This window comes from Chiloscyllium punctatum, chromosome 42 (assembly GCF_047496795.1).
Source record: "Chiloscyllium punctatum isolate Juve2018m chromosome 42, sChiPun1.3, whole genome shotgun sequence".
NCBI lineage: Eukaryota > Metazoa > Chordata > Chondrichthyes > Orectolobiformes > Hemiscylliidae > Chiloscyllium > Chiloscyllium punctatum.
The window spans coordinates 42081217-42098902 of record NC_092780.1 but is presented as its reverse complement, the minus strand read 5'-3'; the positions used below and the strand labels follow the sequence as shown (position 1 = coordinate 42098902).

General features: G+C 39.9%; 1 protein-coding gene across 15 annotated transcripts in view; it reads right to left on the bottom strand.

Annotated features, from left to right (window-relative positions):
- LOC140465920 (protein TANC2-like) overlaps nt 1–17686 on the bottom strand; it is a 1065959-nt gene that overhangs the window by 55997 nt on the left and 992276 nt on the right. For all 15 annotated transcript variants that reach the window (XM_072561864.1, XM_072561863.1, XM_072561859.1 and 12 more), the window contains 4 exons: nt 15662–15795; nt 14765–14888; nt 6147–6322; nt 3240–3372 (listed from right to left, as the gene is read on the bottom strand). In XM_072561864.1, the coding sequence (XP_072417965.1) occupies nt 3240–3372; nt 6147–6322; nt 14765–14888; nt 15662–15795 (567 nt within the window). The remainder of the gene's footprint in view (nt 1–3239; nt 3373–6146; nt 6323–14764; nt 14889–15661; nt 15796–17686) is intronic.

Sequence of the window (17686 nt, the reverse complement as noted above, 5' to 3'; positions counted from 1 at the left end):
TGACTTTCTACTTACAAATAAAAGATTGATTATTTTCAAACGCATGAATTGTAGATGTTTACTAGAGATCACTAAACATAAGAAGCCAACCCTAATGTGTGATAGACATTTAATTTAATTCAACTATATCATATTGAACAATAATTTCTGAGTAAAGATGAGATAGCATGAGGTTCATTCAAATCTTCCAGTAACAAGAATTGAGGGATTCTCTGGTACTAGTGAACTCAGAGGCATGAAGCAGCAACTAGTGCCAAATACTTAACTGGCATTTTCCAAAAGAGTAGACTACAAAATTCATGAGAAATTATGAATAAAAAGGGCTCCTAACTTGTGAAAGCTGTAAAAGAGAGAAAAACTCTGAAGAAATGCACAAAGCATTAGGTGACAAAGAAGAGTTTAATCATGATTGCCTACAATCATGCAAGATAGGGGAACAATTGGGAAAAGAAAAGTTCTTAACTGATGTCAGCAAGTGCTTCCTTACAGAAATAATGATTATTTTGTGGAATGGTCTTCTGGGTGGGATAATGAAGGCAAAATATCTGAACTTATTCAAAGAGGCATTCAGATGCTGTGATGAGAAGATCGTGGAAAGTGGACTCAATGACCTTCTTCAACTCTGTGTGTTCTTGTGTTCCTTTGTGATATTTCTGGTTCTATTCAAGCCTGAACAAGTCTACAAAACAAAACTATAATGAAAATACAACTCATCCCATCACTTAAAATCAATTAGAAAAGTTTGAAGTTAACTGGATACCCGAAAGAAAAGAAAAGGCACAAATAAACTGAAAGGAAACCTTGTAGAAGTACAAAGACGAAGTGGCCTGTGACAGATATGTGGGCACTGATGAAAGGTTTTGCACTTCGGTATATCAAAAAAGTGAAACTTATTGTGGCATCCAAGAGAATCTTTTGCAGCAATTGAAACAGATTTTTGTGGATCTTGCCATGACAGAATCAGATTCCAACCCCACTCTTTGCCCACAGTAAGAGAAATTGTCCCACAAGGCAAGAAGGAATAAACTTTCATTTATGTAGTTCCTTGTCAGGTGCTGATGATGACCCAGAGGGCTCCACATAAATTAATTGATTTTCAAGTGTAGTACTGTCGTTATTTAGTGTGAAGTCGTAGTAATAGCTAACAAATTTACTCTGCAAATACTGATACTTTTGGTAAACACTGGCCTAACTTCCAAAAAAACCATGTACTCAAAGGAGAACAGTGCTATTGTTGCAGATAATATTTTATTAGTATACAGCAACAGAACTAATGTGTTAGTAAGTCAACAAATACAGAAAAGTACAGAAAGCAAATGACAGAGGGACAGAAATCTTATGATCTTGTAAATCTAACGATACGTCGAACTGGTACGTTGATTTCCATCCGAATTCTCAGCATGGTGTTAAGTATTAGATCAGATTATACTGAAGGAGGTACTAAGAGCAAAGAAGTGTCCAAACTTTTGTCCATGGGTCACATACAGCTCCCAAGTCTGCGAAAACAGTTCTCAAAGCCCAGAGATTCAATTATATTTGTGCTTATTCCATTTATTGCCTGATATGTCTTTTTCAACTTTGTAGGTAGAAGGTTGGAAAGGCTGTGTGTAGTAGTGTTAGCCGATGGTGGATAAATCTTGTATCCGAATCACAATTTGTTGGCCTCAAGGCTGCAGGGCAAACATGTTAGTGGTCCATGCATACTTGAAGCTTGGACACTCTTTAGGAGTAAAATAACAGCAGGAAGTTGGGAATAGACAGGAACATCAATTTATGCCTGGGCAAGTAAACAACAATGAATAAAGCTGGGAATTATTACCATTCCCAGAACCATATATTCTTAAAGCTTCTTTTTCCTAGTGATGTAGCAAAGTAAAACATTTTTCAGTCTGTTCTCTCTGAACCTTCTCCAAATGTTTGGAAATTTAAGACATTACAGTCAATCCAAAATAGAGTTCTACTATTAAGTATTTAAAATGTCCAATATATTTTATTCCAGATTTAAAATCTAATTTAACGTTTAAAAAAAAACTGACATGTACTGTTGATAACTTTGACATAATAGGCAACATTGGACATGCTTTTAAACAATCTTGAATTTTAGTGACATTACTTTCAATAAGTTGCCACTAAGTGGCTTTACTTGTCTTTTCTGAATATCTTGCCAATTATTTAGTTAACACTGCATTCACATTGTCCCCAGCAAAATGAAATAGCTGGGAATTGCACATACAACTATTCCAGAAAAGTCTTCCTTGGTTGTAGTGAATTTGTGGCATGAATCCAAAACATTCTGCTTTAAGTGTCTCCATGCATGTTGACATCCTTTTACTTTGCCTCATTGGAAAACTCTAACTGTTGTTTCATTTTATCAATGACAACATGCATGGCATTTTGTTTTGTTGTATCAGTGTTATTTCACAGGAATACTTTACTACACCAGTGCAAACTTATTCACCAACTGCAGGAGGACATAGGAGAAAAAAAAAAGATTGATATTTAAAAACATTTACTTAAAAATTGGAAAACAAAAGCTGTCGGACTGCTGGAAATCTATAACAGTTTTAATTTCCTGTGGTGTGATTTGGTTGGAGGAGGATCATTTGGACTCAGCTGTCAAACATAAACATTCATAAACGTGTTTCATCTGCACAGGCTTTCTAAACAGGTATTTTGATCTGAAAATCCCAATTATAATAAAATATAAGCTGCTCTACTTGTTTCAGGTGTAAAATGCAAGATAAGCCAGCATCCCATTTACTTTCTAGCTTTACAAATAAGCTCCTCCAGGTTTTCACATCAGAGCATGCCAGACTAATCTGGAATATCAGCATCCACATTACCATGATTTACAATATTGAAATACAGTGACTTCAATGTCAGTGCAGTGTACATCACAGTGAGATGCATGAAATCGGAGTCTAATTTAGCATTGATGATGTTACGTTCACAGCTTACTCTTTAAATGTGACACCAAAGGCTGTACATGCTGCTCCATATTAATGTTCCCAAAATAGAAAAGTAATCTATGAATATTAAATCGATGGTATCTGAATGAACTATCTGAAAATGCATGTGGCAATTCTTCGAAATATCTCCCGCAGAAGTGAATAGAAACTTGCTTTCCCCCTAAAAAATCATTTCAAACCTAGTCTTCCACGTTAATGAAAAGTGTATCTTTTCCGATATCAGAAATGGCACTCATTGCAGGGAGGAGGGACTGTCTCTAAGACGCCTACCTATCTTGGCTCCTTTCTTCAGGAGGGTGACCACCACAGCTGTATTGCGGCACCCCACTGCTCTGTCCAAAGGTCTCATGCCACTGTAGTCCACATGTTCAATCATTGCTCCATGATCCACAAGGTATTGCACCTGTCACCATGTGTAAGAAAAAAATACATGTCAAGGGCTTAAAGAGTCTGGTAATTGTAGATCAAAGATCTATTATTTTGGTCAGGAAATATAGTATTTATATAAAACATATATATTATATAATATATATTACATTAGAAACTTGATAACCTCAATTTTCATTGCAGAGTTTTGAAATTAACGGACATGAGAGAGGGACCATAAATAAATAGGTAACAACAGCAACTGGAGTGCTAAAACGTCTCCCCACAAACACACAAGAAATGGTAGCATATCAGGGAAGAGTCACTGAATAGTAATCTAGATAACTGCAGGGTCAATGGTCGAGATAGCAAGAGAGTTGACAGTTGACCATGTGGCAAGTCCTGATGTACCTGACTTACATGGGAGACAGTCCGGAATCCTCCTAAAAAGTCACCAACACTAAGTCAAAGTCAGAGTCTTCAGAGAGTTTTGACTTACTGATCTGAACAATTACCCAAGAAATGGTAGAGGATTAAAATCTGGTACCTGAAAAAGGCATGCCACCACTAACTCTTCCTCCACACCCAATGACATCTTCCAACCTAACCTGATCTAGTCACCCGACACCTACCATAACTCACCAAAATACTCTCCAATCCAACTCCCCAATCTGACCATAATGACCTGACCTCACTATGCGACTCCCCGATATAACCTCACCACATGATCCATCTCCAATCTGACCCCTATCCAACCTCATGCATCACTACCACCATATCCTCTTGCCATCTCACCCACCATCATATGATCCAGATGTCTGCTTGTCCATGTGCTACCTAATCCAGATACTACACCACAACTTATCGACTTAGGATACTCCCACCTCCTTACTCCACTCACCTACATGGATTCATTAAGAATCATTAAACAAGATCGACTGTTAAATAAGAATCATTAAATAAAGATGTTATTAAAATTTTAAAGAAATACAAAAATGAGTCAATGAAAATTACATTAATTACTTAAAAGAACAAAAATAATTAAAAGCTGTGTAATATATGAAAAATGTGATAGAAGTTTCATTAAATTTACCAAGGCTATTTAAATCTTTTTGCAGCTTGTTGCTGCCCTTAAATGGTGTCATAGGAGCCTGGCCTTGTTTCCCTTGCACTGTATTGAGGCATACCTGACTCGCTGGGTTGGGAGGTCTAGTGAGTGGCCAGCAATAGGAAACTGGTTGTAAGAAGCATTGACAGGTAAGTGGGCAGACGTTTCCTATAATTGACATCAGTTGGATGTTCTGGGTCCAAGTATCATGAACTAATTGAACCAGCGTCTTAGATTTGGATCTTTGAAACAAACACAAAGCTTCAGTGGTGGTTTTTACAACCTCGCTTCTTAAAAGTCCTTAAATCCTGTCTGTACAGTACATCTTATTTACAAAAATCATCTTTCCCTTTCTGAATATTTTGGTTCTGAATTAAGAGTTCAGAGAAAAAAAGTATGAATAGTATTTCTCATCAATGTCATATGTAATTAAAAAATAATGCATTGGTCATTACACAGCTTGAGAATGTTGTTACACTATCTCTCCCTGAAACACACAAACATATTTAGAACCCCATTACAATAGCTTGTGAATTAGGGTTCAAATGAAACAGTGCTGTTTAAGTTTCAAATTTGATCACAGTTGCCTACAAGGCCAAGTTAGAAGTATTTGCTTCTATGACACTGTACAGAGCTAATCAGTGTCAAGAAGCACAAAAGTACCGCTCTTTTTGATAGGAGAAAGTGAGGACTGCAGATGCTGGAGATCAGAGCAGAAAATGTGTTGCTGGAAAAGCGCAGCAGGTCAGGCAGCATCCAAGGAACAGGAGAATCGAGCATAAGGCTTATGCCCGAAACGTCGATTCTCCTGTTCCTTGGATGCTGCCTGACCTGCTGCGCTTTTCCAGCAACACATTTTCTGCTCTTTTTGATAGCCAAGTCTGACATTTTTGCACAGTTGAAAGGAAGTGATGGCTTTTACAATTTTACCTAATTTAATATTAAAGCAGGTTAGTAGGGCTTGAAATTTGAGAAAAAACTCTAATAATCTATAAAATGAAGTAATCTAGCCTCACTGTACTTAGATTAGATTAGATTACTTACAGTGTGGAAACAGGCCCTTCGGCCCAACCAGTCCACACCGACCCGCCAAAGCATAACCCACCCAGACCCATTCCCCTACATTTGCCCCTTCATCTAACACTAGGGGCAATTTAGCATGGCCAATTCACCTAATCTGCACATTTTTGGAATGTGGGAGGAAACCAGAGCACCCGGAGGAAACCCACACAGACACGGGGAGAATGTGCAAACTCCACACACACAGTCGCCTGAGGTGGGAATTGAACCCGGGTCTCTGGCACTGTGAGGCAGCAGTGCTAATGCTTCCTAGCTCCTATCTCTAAGAATTGAGAAGGAACATCTTCATAGGTTGTTAATCTATGAAATTCCTTGCCTAGGAAAGTAGTTGACGCCACTTAGCAAACGTTTTTAAAGCTAAGGTAGTTTTTTTTGAAAAATAATGGAATTAAGATACGGTGGATCTGAGTCCACGAAAAGATCAGCCAAAGTCTTATTGAAAAGTGGAGCAGGCTCGAAGGGTTGGACGGCCTACTCCTGCTCCTAGTTCTTATGTTCTATCCCTATACTCAATCTTGGCTGGAAAAAAAAAGCAGAGAAAAATTCTAGGATATCAAAAGTAAAGTACAATGAACATTTGTAATTGAAGAATGTTAACTTATGCACATATCTGAGATACTTACAACATCAGCATCACCATAAAATGCAGCAAGATCCAGAGGTGTCCGTCCATTTTTATCTGCATGGTCTGTAGCAGCACCTCTTTCTACTAGGGACTGAACCACTGGCAAGTGACCCTTCAGACAGGCCCAGCTGAGGGCAGTTAGTCCCTCTTTATCCATTAGTGAAAGTGCTGCTCCTGTTGAACACAGAACATACAATTAAGAGACATTTTGTCTTCTGGCATGGCGTTCATCACTAAGAGTGCAAGAGCCTTTCTTTAACCTCAGATTCTGAATAACTAACAATAAAAGCACCACTGACTTACGGGGGAAAAAAAAATCAATTTAAGCAAAACTCAGAAATACACAGAAAATACTTTCAATAGCACTTTGAACTGGCATTGATTATATGCTTTTTTCTCAGGCCATTTGAAAATGCGATCTAACTCATTGACTAATGGAATGTTCATAATCAATATGTTCTACTAACACAGCGTTGCATTTTTTGTATTTCATACATAAACAAATTCTAAAGCCTGAATGAGAATTTCAAGAAAGGCTAAATTGCTGACACCACCACTACAGACAATGCAATCTCCAAGCACTTAAGCTGGAACTTTACTGCCCCACCCAGTGGCAGCATGGCAGGCAGGAAGGGCTGTCGAATTGAACAATCCATGGCATGTCAGCAAATTGCTCCCTCTGGCTACTACCACAGTTGCAGTTAGGAGAGACTGAGGGTGGAATCTTGCTCCCTGGCAAAATGATGAGAACATTTCTTGTTCAGCAATCAAACTGTTCAAGTTAATTGACTTTCAAATGAATTTTGCATGACACAATTAAATAGCCACCTCCAGGATTTGTAGCCAGTTAGGTGGTGCAGGCAGGATGATCCGTTAGACGTCCTGCTGAGAACTATTTTAAAGGGTCATTAGCAGCAGTGGAGAGGATTTTGTGGGTTGCTCATTTTCAGACATAAATGGTGGAAGATGTCACAAGGTAATGCTGGAAGCAGCATGTGCATGGAGACAGTGATCTTGCCAGATAATTGTAGTAGTTCTGTCAACTTCGCTAAATTCTAGAGAAGGTGAGCATTGTGCAGTTGGTGAATATGGATTCAGTGCTGGACGTGATTAAGGTGAGTGCTATGTAAGACTCAAACAGTAGCTAGCGTTCGCCTTTGAGGCACAATACAGGTACTTTCTGCTGAAAGTCACTGCATTTAGTATTTCACTTTAATGATGATATGTTTTCATTAGTGGAAATTTTGTTGATGGTTGTGAAATTCTTTACAGGACATTACAGTACCTTATCCAACTGGGAACACCTTACTGTCTCTGATTTGAAACCTCTTCCATTGCCAGACAGCTGCCAAAGACCTGCAACAGGGACATCTCTATCCACCAGAGAAATGTGCTCAACAGCATCCATCGAGAGGCTGCCACCAGACCCACTTGAAAAATGACCTCCATGACACTTCATGGCGGGGCTGGTCACCTCACAGCTTTTATGACAATCCTCAGGATGTCAACAGCATTGAGGTTGGCTTCACACCACCTCCACCCAAAGTGGCAACCAAAGTGAAGGGGCCCCAGCAGCTATGAGAAGCAGCGCCATTACACAGTGAGCTGGGGTGGGACTTGGAGATAATGGCAATCAGCAAAAAGGGACACCCAGTACCCCCCTACCCCCCAACACACACACACGTTTTAAGTTACCAATACTGGAATTTAGTCATTAAAAGTATTTTATGTCACCTCAGAGAGTATAATATTTTTTCCTTCCTAATGGAACCAAAATCCAGTTTCACAGTCAATGTTTCACTTAAAGTCTTTTCATCTGAAGTCCCAACTTTCAGCAATGTAACCCTGACTTTAAGTGAGGACATCCTGTACATGAAATCACACAGAAAAATGTCTCCTCAGATTGCATAACCATTCAGCAGTCACTTGAAAAAAGGCTGACTTAACACTTCATCCCACAGTAACCCCCTTCTTAATGCTGTACCAACTTGTAAAGTGAATACTGTAGTCCAAGAATTAGAACTTTGTCTTTTTTCATTGCAACACAAGAAAGCTTACAACCTCAAGGAGAGGCTGGAGTGGCATTATTGGTCATCCTTCCACCAATGGAAGAAGATGCAGTAAGAATCAGTAAGGTAGCAGCAGTGTGAGCTGCTCTTGAGACCGATTACAAGGATGATGTGTCACACATGCCTTGGATCTATCTGTGCAATTATTTTTATGAAGATGTAACTCTTCACAATCAGCATGTGAAATCTCTTAGATTTACATAAAGCACTGGCAATTGTGTTTTTTTTAAATCTCCTACAGGAACACTTCCGAAGGCTGTGTGAGAGATGAGGGAAGAGTCCATTCTCAGTGAAAAAGCATTACCTGGAGCAAGTTTCGTTAGGAATCACACAGACCTTCTGCCTGTGAAATAATATTTGATGGGCCCAGTATTACAGATTTATAAAACGCTGGCACCAAGTGAATAACACTTCATAGGGAAGCAGGTGCTGGAGGAAGAGTCAACTAGACACCTCCCAAAAGAGACCTTAGGAAACAGCTATATTATCCACCTTGACACACATGCTGAGCTTCAAGACATATAAACTTAAATAGGTGATTGTTGAGCAGTGAAGAGAGTGTGCAGTGATCTGTTAAAACTCCCAGAGACAGTCTGCTTCCTTCAAGGTAGAAGAATCCATCTTGGTCATAAGTGTCACACTGTCTCCAATATCTGAGCACTTTGCCAACTCATGTAGAGTTATATGTGGCAGGCTAATGAGTAGATGCAGACGCATAACAAAGCCCTTTAAATGATGGTGCTGATGTTGAGGGATATTGAGCTTTGATTCAAATACAGCCAAATGTGCACACTTGGTTACCAGGGAAGTGCAGGTAAGCCCTGAGAGGGGATAGGTAGATTGGGACAGTGCCCCATTAGTGGCTTTCGTTAAGGCAATGCAAGTCATTCTCCTTTCCTTTGATAGAGACACAGGACCACGGGTGCCAAGACAATGTGTATGAATCTTGAACCTGTACTTCTTGTCGAGGTGCTCATTAAATGAGGCAGGCTCCTAATATGCTCCCTTTGCATCCCACTTAAGGAGAGCAGATATGTTCCTAAGGCAGGAGGTACAGTAAGAAGACCTGCAACACTGGCTACTAATCTGACTGGGGGAAATGGTCACTGCTCAGGTAGGAAGCCAACTGCATGGGTGCATCAAAGTGGCAGAATCTCAAAAACTTGCCAAAAACTCAAAACTAATGAAAGCTACGGCTGCAGTAGCCAGCTGTGTGGAAGGGAACCATTAAAGAGGAATGGATTTGAACACAGCTGGGATTCTTTTAATGACTAGGCTCATTCATTGGACCAATGACTGAATGTAATGATGACCCACTGGCCTCCTGCTTAGACGCAGCCTCCAAATAGGCACAGGATTCCATGTGCCGGGGGTGGGTTGGGGGGGGGGTTGGGCTGTTTGGTCCAATGAAACAAAAGTGCTGCCCCTGAACCAGAAAGGTTATTGGCCCAATTACCTGCCTTCCTCCAAGAAATGTGTCGCTAGTTCTCATGGCAGTCTTTCCTGAGAAAACCTGCCCAAAATGGGGACAATGTTCAGTGAGACGTACTAACATGTAAATATCCTAATTTTCCTGGCATCCTCCTCTCAATCACCACCTTTGTTGTGGAACTACTGACTCCTGAACCCATGATTGGGCATTCATCTTGAGTGTCCACTTTGTTGTATCAATCACTTTTAGTGGTAAGTGATAAACTTTTATTTCAAAGAATGATATGTTATTTTCCAAGAAGTGCCACGATGCTGTTTATTTCTATCCCATATTGAACTTGGGAAAAGTAAAGGAATGGGACTCCTGGATGACAATGCCTTGTGAAGAACATGATGTCTTCCTGTGGTGAGAAGCCCGATTTGCATGAAGTGAAAGTATGTGAATCTATATTGGGAGTGGCAGGGTATCAGACAGTTGTGGATAGCATGAGTATCAACTGTCCTCAGTTGAAGTCTGCCTTGCTGAGGGCATCACAGATCTCATTCCCATGGATCTTTGTCAATTAATACTTCACAGCCAGAGCTACCACAGCACAGGCAGATTGCTTCGGGTGCACGTCTTCTTCCTCCTCTGAGGATGCAGAACCAGTCACATACTGAGGATGGGAAATGTGGTGTTTCCAACTTAAGTAAAGATTATAAGGGTACGAAGATTGAGTCAAAGTGCATTGGGAAAATAGGTTTTAAGAAAAGTATAATGGTAGATCTATAAAGGAGATTATTCATAATTCTCACCAACGGTATACTTTATTGAGAAAGGAGAAAGTTAAGAGAATAATGCACCATCTGTGGCTAACTTTAAAAAAATCAGGATGGTATTAAATTAAAAAATAAGGCTTACTTCAGGTATAAAGATTATTGGAAGGCTGAAAGATTAGGCTAATTTTAGAAATCAACAAAGGATAACAAAAATACAAGAGTGGCTAAAGTAAGCTTTGATCCCTCAGAAAAGAAGAATTAATAAAGGGAAACAAAGAAATGGCAGAGATGTTGAACTTATTTTGTAGGCCTTCACAGTAGAAGACACAAAGAGCATCCCAACAGCAATAGAACATCAATGGGGAAAAGGGAGGGAGGACCTTAAAACAATCATGTTAATGAGAGAAAAAACTACTAGGAAAACTGATGAGAATAAAGGCTGACAAGTTCCTCAGTCCTGATAATTTCCATCCGAGGGCTTTAAAGAATTAGCTGCAGAGATAATAGATACATTGGCTATAATCTAAGAGTCTGCAAATTCTACAATGGATCGGAAAACATACGTAACAAGTCTGTTCAAAAAAGAAGTGATACAGAACGCAGAGTAGTATAGATAACATATATCATTGGGAAAATACAAAAATCCTTTATTAAAGAGGTAGTAGAAATTCATAAAATTAACAGGAAGAATCAACATAGTTTCGTGAAAGGGAAACTCACTACAGTCCTTTGAGGGATTAACAAGAAGGGACAGATAAAGGGGAACAAGTAGATGTAGTGTTTTTGAATTTCAAGAATGGATTTGATAAATTTATACCCAAGGGAAAAAGAATCTAAAGATAAGGAATCTCTCACTTAAGATGATGAGAATTTATTTCTCTCAGAGAGTCATTAGCCATTGAAATTCTCTTTCAAAAAGACCAATGGAGGCTAGGTCATTGAATATATTCAAGTCTGAGTTCAACAGAAGTTTGACGGTTGTCATGAGTCAGAGGGAAAGGCAGGGAAATGCAATTATGGTTAATAAATCTTAATAAATGGTGCAGCAGACTTGAACAGCCAACTGCTACTCCTATTTCTTATGTACTTACAGATCAATCTGTATGAGCAGCACTTTGAGGAAGCGCTTTGAATGGCCACATAGATGCAATCAGTTGGCTTCTGAACCTGAGGGAATCCTGCAATTCAGGCTATTCCTAAGCTGCCTAAGACTGATTGACCAGAATGGAGGGAAAAGTGGCATATTCAGGCCCTTCTCTGTTACTTGCATTCTGCAGTTATGGGTGTTGATTTTGAAAGTCTTTGCACATTTGATGCTAAAGCCTGGCAAGATCTGGAAGCAGAAATTTTCAGGGCAACTGTAACCTTCACCACTTCAGGTCCAGGATGTCCACATGTTGTTGAGGCCTGAGGCCATCTTCTGAAAGGCTGCACGTATTTCCAATCACCTGCTATGACAGGTGCAGCTTTCTACCATAACGCTTTAAAAGGTGAGGAAAACTGAGTCGTTGCTGATATATCTTCACACACTCAAGAATCCGATGAAGGCAATACTTTTGTCTGCTGCTGTATTGCTGTAATATCTGAGGCTAGCGGTGCCCCTCATTCTGTTGCTCCTCCTCTGGGACCCCCAACAGATCAGTGAATGCATGGCCTCTATGTCTGGACATCGGGTGGCGACGGCCTAGTGGCATTATTGCTGCATTGTTAATGCAGAGACCCAGATAATATCCTGGGGACAGTGTTCAAATCCCACCACGGCAGTCGGTGAAATTTGAATTAAAAAAAAATCTGAAATTAAGATTCTAATGATGACTGTGAAACGATTGTCAGAAAAACCATCTGGATCACTAACGTCTTATAGGGAAGGAAACTGTGATCCTTACCTGGTCTGGCTGGCATGTGACTCACAGCTATGTTGTTGATTCTTAATTGCTCTCTGGGCAATTAGGGATGAGTAATAAATGCAGGGCCGGCCAGCGACACCCTCATCCCATGAATGAATTAAAAATAAAGCCATTCAATTCAGCTGGCAATAAAGCCCAGTTGGTTATTGGCAGTTTATGCTATTACATGGCACCTGAACTGACACCCACTTGTTGATTATATCATCCATCTAGAATAGCAATTCCTCATCAGAGAGCTCTGGCTATGTAATTGAGCATTCTTACTGCTTTTACCTTTATATAGCTGACTCAATGTCAGTTCCAATTGACAACAGCTTTGCACAGTGCAGCATCTTCAGCTACGTTGCTGGGATGCTGACGAAGCTGTGCATTCCTCTTAAAATCATATTGGTACATAATGATTGAGACTTACTACCTTTTTTGGCACTCTAACTGGTCGACTGCTGTCAGATGGGTACCTGCTGTGAGCATTAGCACAAAGATATAGGAAACATCTCCGAAGCCATCCCCTTGTGTTTGTGGCACAAGCACATCAATGAAATGGTACCAAGCTTCAGTTTCTGAAGTCTATCTCATACTTTTATCTCAAGGTGTTGCTGCTCTCAGTGCTATCCTGTTGTGAAGACTGGCCTGTTCCTTGCTATTTTCCCTCTTTAATCTGATGATTTCATGTCCATTTAAGTCAATAACCTCCTGTTGTATATGCACTGTCTCTAACTTGCTGAGGGTATAATCCATGTATCATTGGGAACACACAAAAATGGTTTTTCATTAACATCATACAAGTCCCATTGGGCATTTCACCCAATTGGTTCTCAATTTCATTAGCAATCCAGTCCTGGGAAAGCTGGACAGAGGTGGGCAAGTATTTAAGAATACCTGTCTGATGGTAATTTCCATGATTCTTCCGGCCTGCTTGGCTCATTCCAACCAGTTTGGAAAGCACCCAGTCTTAGTATCTGGCAAACCATGTTCCAGTAAAATCATAATTTTTGAGATGCTGGGGTGATACTCTGGATGGGCTTGATGTTGGGTTAGCTCAAGGAGAGGCAGTTGCACAGAAAAGTTTAGGGAGTGAATTCCAAAGCCGAGAGTTGAAGGCACAGCCACCAATAAAGAGGTTAAAATAAAGAGGCCAGAATTAGAGCAGTATCGTGGGAATGCAGAATATTTCAGAGATTGGGAGAGGTGAGGCCAATTAGGGTATTGAAAACAAGAACAAGATTTTTAAAATAAGGCAAAGTAGGTCTATGAGGACTGTACTGGATGAAATTGGGTACATTGCAAGTTAAGACATAGACAGCAGCAATTTGGAAGATTTAGAATAAATTCTCAAGAGGTTGTGAGTCTTTGGAATTCTCTTCCTCAAAAGGCAGAGAATGCTGAATATTTCAGTATTTTAAGGCTGAGGTAGATCGAATCCCGATTATCAAGGGTTGATTAGGGGTATTTAGGAATTGGGAGTGTGCAGGAACGTAGAATTGAGGTTAAAATCAGATTTTATTGATTGGTTGAGCAGACTGGAGGGGCTGAGTAGCCTAATCTTGTTCCTCGCTTGGAGATTTGCACAAGTTATTAAGTATATAACATTGGAGCAGGCACTGAAGTGTTTTTTTCTGGAGGTCACGGCAACAGATAATTAAGGGGAGAAGTCGTGCAACATGTGGAATTAGCAGTTTTAGAGGTGACATGATTATGTGGTCATGGTTAAGCATGACATCAAGTTTGCAAACTATCTGATGAGGCCTCAGAAAGCTGCGAGGGAGATAACTCACATCAGTGACTTAGAACGGTAGTTGTAGTGGGGACTGTACATGATGGCTTCAGTTTTTTCCAATACACTGTTGGACAACATGTCTGATCATCCAACACTAATTATTGGAGAAACAGTCTGACAATATAGAGAAGTGATGAATTTGAGAGAGGTGGTGGGGAAACATACATGATTATTGTTAAACCACATGCAGAAAATGACACTGTTTTAGGAGGATGTCACCAATTGGCAACATGCAGGTCTGAACTAAGCACAGAAGAATTGGGGCAAGAGTGGGAATACAATCACTACAGATGATTTCCTGATTGTGATCAAATAGATAAGAATGGAGCAGGCAAATACAGAACCATCCAACAGATCAACCGTGTCAAAGGGCTGCAACAGATTGATGAGAACATTGAGGGACAAATCACCTTTGAGATAGGATATCACTGCGACTTTGATAAGACCTAGTTTTGAACGGAGCCAGGGTGGAAATCTGACTGGCTTTCAAACAAGGAGCTCCAGTAAAGTTAGAAATTTGGGCAGCAAATACTCAAGAACTCCACTCCCATTTAACTTGGAGCTGAACAAGTACGCATTTGTGATTAACATATTTCCAAAGCAACATTGTCTATTTTGGAAACTTGAAGAATTATGGAAATGATATTTCAGAATCTCAATCTCTGAAGCTAACCTTGAGCAAGCAAGAACTCCACGGTATCCAGATGCCCCTCCGACGCTGCCATCATGAGAGGCGTTCTACCCTGCTTGTCTGCCATATTTGCATCTGCACCATGTGTTAACAGCAAATCCACGATCTGGAAACACATATGACATGAATCCATTTACTGGCAGGTATCTGAGACAACTTTAACAAACAATACATGATAAGAATGCTTACAAATAGGTGAGAAGAATGCAGAAATAGGAGCAGGAGTAAACCACTTAATCCTTCTAGCTTGCTCTGCCATTTAAAAAATTATGCCTAATCTGATACTCCATATTTCTGCCCATGCCTGATAATCTTTCACCCTCTTGTTCATCAAGAAACTGTCCATTTCTACTGAAGAAATATTCAAATATTGCTTCCAAAATCTTTTGAGGAAGAAAATTAAAAGAGTTAACTTGAATGAGAAAAAGTTCTTATCTGAATTCACCAAGAAGAAATATCTACTCCACATACACATTGCCAAGACTTCTTGGGATCTTCTACATTTAAGTGAAGTTGCTTCTTATTCTTCTAAACTCCAGCAGATACAAGCCAACCTGTCTAATCTTCACTCATAAGACAACCCATCCATTCCAGGTTTTGGAGGAGTTGAGTGTGTTGCTGGAAAAGCACAGCAGGTCAGGCAGTATCCGAGGAGCAGTGGAATCGACATTTTGGGTTGGAGCCCTTCATTAGGAATTCCAGGTTTTGGGCTGGTAAACCTTCTCTGAACTGTCTCCAAAGCATTTATAGCCTTCTTTAAATAAGGAGACCAATATCGTTCACAGTACTCCAAATATTGTCTCACCAATTTCACCTAATATAATTGAAGCACAACCCCTTACTTTTACATTCAGTAAGAGACTGACATAATGTGCTCACCTGCCAGTGTCCTTGTCTCACTGCACTGAACAGTGGGACAATCCCCCGTCGGTTGGACTGTGACACTGCTGCTCCTTGTTCCAACAGTAGTCTGCACACTTCCAGCTTGCCTCGTCCAGCTGCAGCAGTCAATGCTAAGAACAGATAAACACAATTTCTGGGGTACATAGAAATTTTGGGCAACAAGGTTATTCAACTCAACAAATCTACTCAGGTTTTGAAGGAATTTAGATCCACCTCCCTACTTTCATACCACATTATCCATATAATTGATACTTACTGATAGGTATCTGCTTGCTTCCTGAAATATTACCTATCATCTGGTCCAACAGACTTCCTGTTAAATTCATTCCTCTTTGAACAAAAATGTATTGTCTGACTTTGTTTTACTCTTAATGCTTTTTTGAACTTTTGTTGTCAGTTCCTTGACTCTCTTATCACAGTAAACCAACATTTATAGAAAGGACACATAACAATAGTCATACAATTGAGTCGTTACTTTAAATTTCAGCTGCATGTTTTCTGTGTGTTTTCTAAAAAAAAAATCTATAATATTTTGACTGTTGATAATGGAGTAAAATTATGGATTTGGATTGAACAAAATTAAAATGACAGTACTTTACATTTGTCTTATTGAGAGAAGAATATGGTGCTAGAGTAGCAGGAAAGAAAACGGTTAGCAATACAGATAGGATATAAATAGATAAAGAGAAAGTACTTGATAAATTCATAGACCTCAAAATAGAAAAGTTATCTCATACTGAGAGGATACATTTTCAGATTATTAACAGAAATAAAAGTGGAAAATACAGAGTCTCTGGCTCCAATTTACCAGTCTGCATTAGATATGGGAGTGCTGTCACACGCCTGAAGGTTTACACACATTACACTCTTGTCTGAGAAAGGAGAGGAATAAACCCGGGAGTAAACCCAAAAACTACAGACTTATTTAGGCTCAGTTGTACAATAAATCTTGGTCTGGAACATCATTAATTTACACCTGCAAATGTATGGATTAATTGATTAAACACAATATAAAATAGTTTAAGGCAAAATACATCGACAAACTTGATTATTTTCTTTGGTTACACAGTGGAAGTGACAGATGAGCACAGTTGCAGGTGAACTTCAGATATGGACGTTCAAGAAGCACTTAACAAAGACTACATCACAGACTAATGAGAAATGTTAACACCCTCTGAATTATAAAGGGCAGTGGCACCATGGATACTAAATGTATAATGGGACAAGAAGTAGACAGAAGTGACGAATGGCTGTTCTTCAGATTGCAAAAACCCCCAGGGTGGTATTAAGACCATTGCTTTTTCTGACACATATTAATGATTTGAAGTTGGGTACACAAGTATAGTTTCAAAGATTTCAGCTAACACAAAACTCTGAAATGTGGTAAACAAATAAGGAAGGCAGTAAAACAGACTATAAAACATACAAAGACTGATGTAGATTAGATTACATTCTCCTACAGTGTGGAAACAGTGTGGAAATCCCAACAAGTCCACACCGACCCTCCGAAGAGCAACCCACCCACACCCACCCTCCTCTGACTAATGCACCGAACACTATGGGCAACTTAGCATGGCCAATTCACTTGACTTGCACATTTTTCTTTGGATTGTGGGAGGAAACCAGAGCACCTGGAGGAAACCCATGCAAACATGGGGAGAATGTGCAAACTCCACACAGACAGTGTGGAGGTTGGAATCGAATCTGGGTCCCTGGTGCTGTGAGGCAGCAGTGCTAACCACTGAGCCACTGTGCTGCCCCAAACGGGAATGGCAAGTCTCATAGTAGAAAAAAAGTGAAATAATGGGCTGAACAGCCTCCTTCTGCACTTTCTAATAACTTTGTGATTCTGTCCAGTGTGAATCACTACATTCTTGGCAGGTAACAGGTGAGGTGCCAGAAGACTGGATGTTGGCTAACGTGGTACCATTATTAAGAAAGGTGGTAAGGACAAGCCAGGGAACTATAGACTACTGAGCCTGACGTTGGTGGTGGACAAGT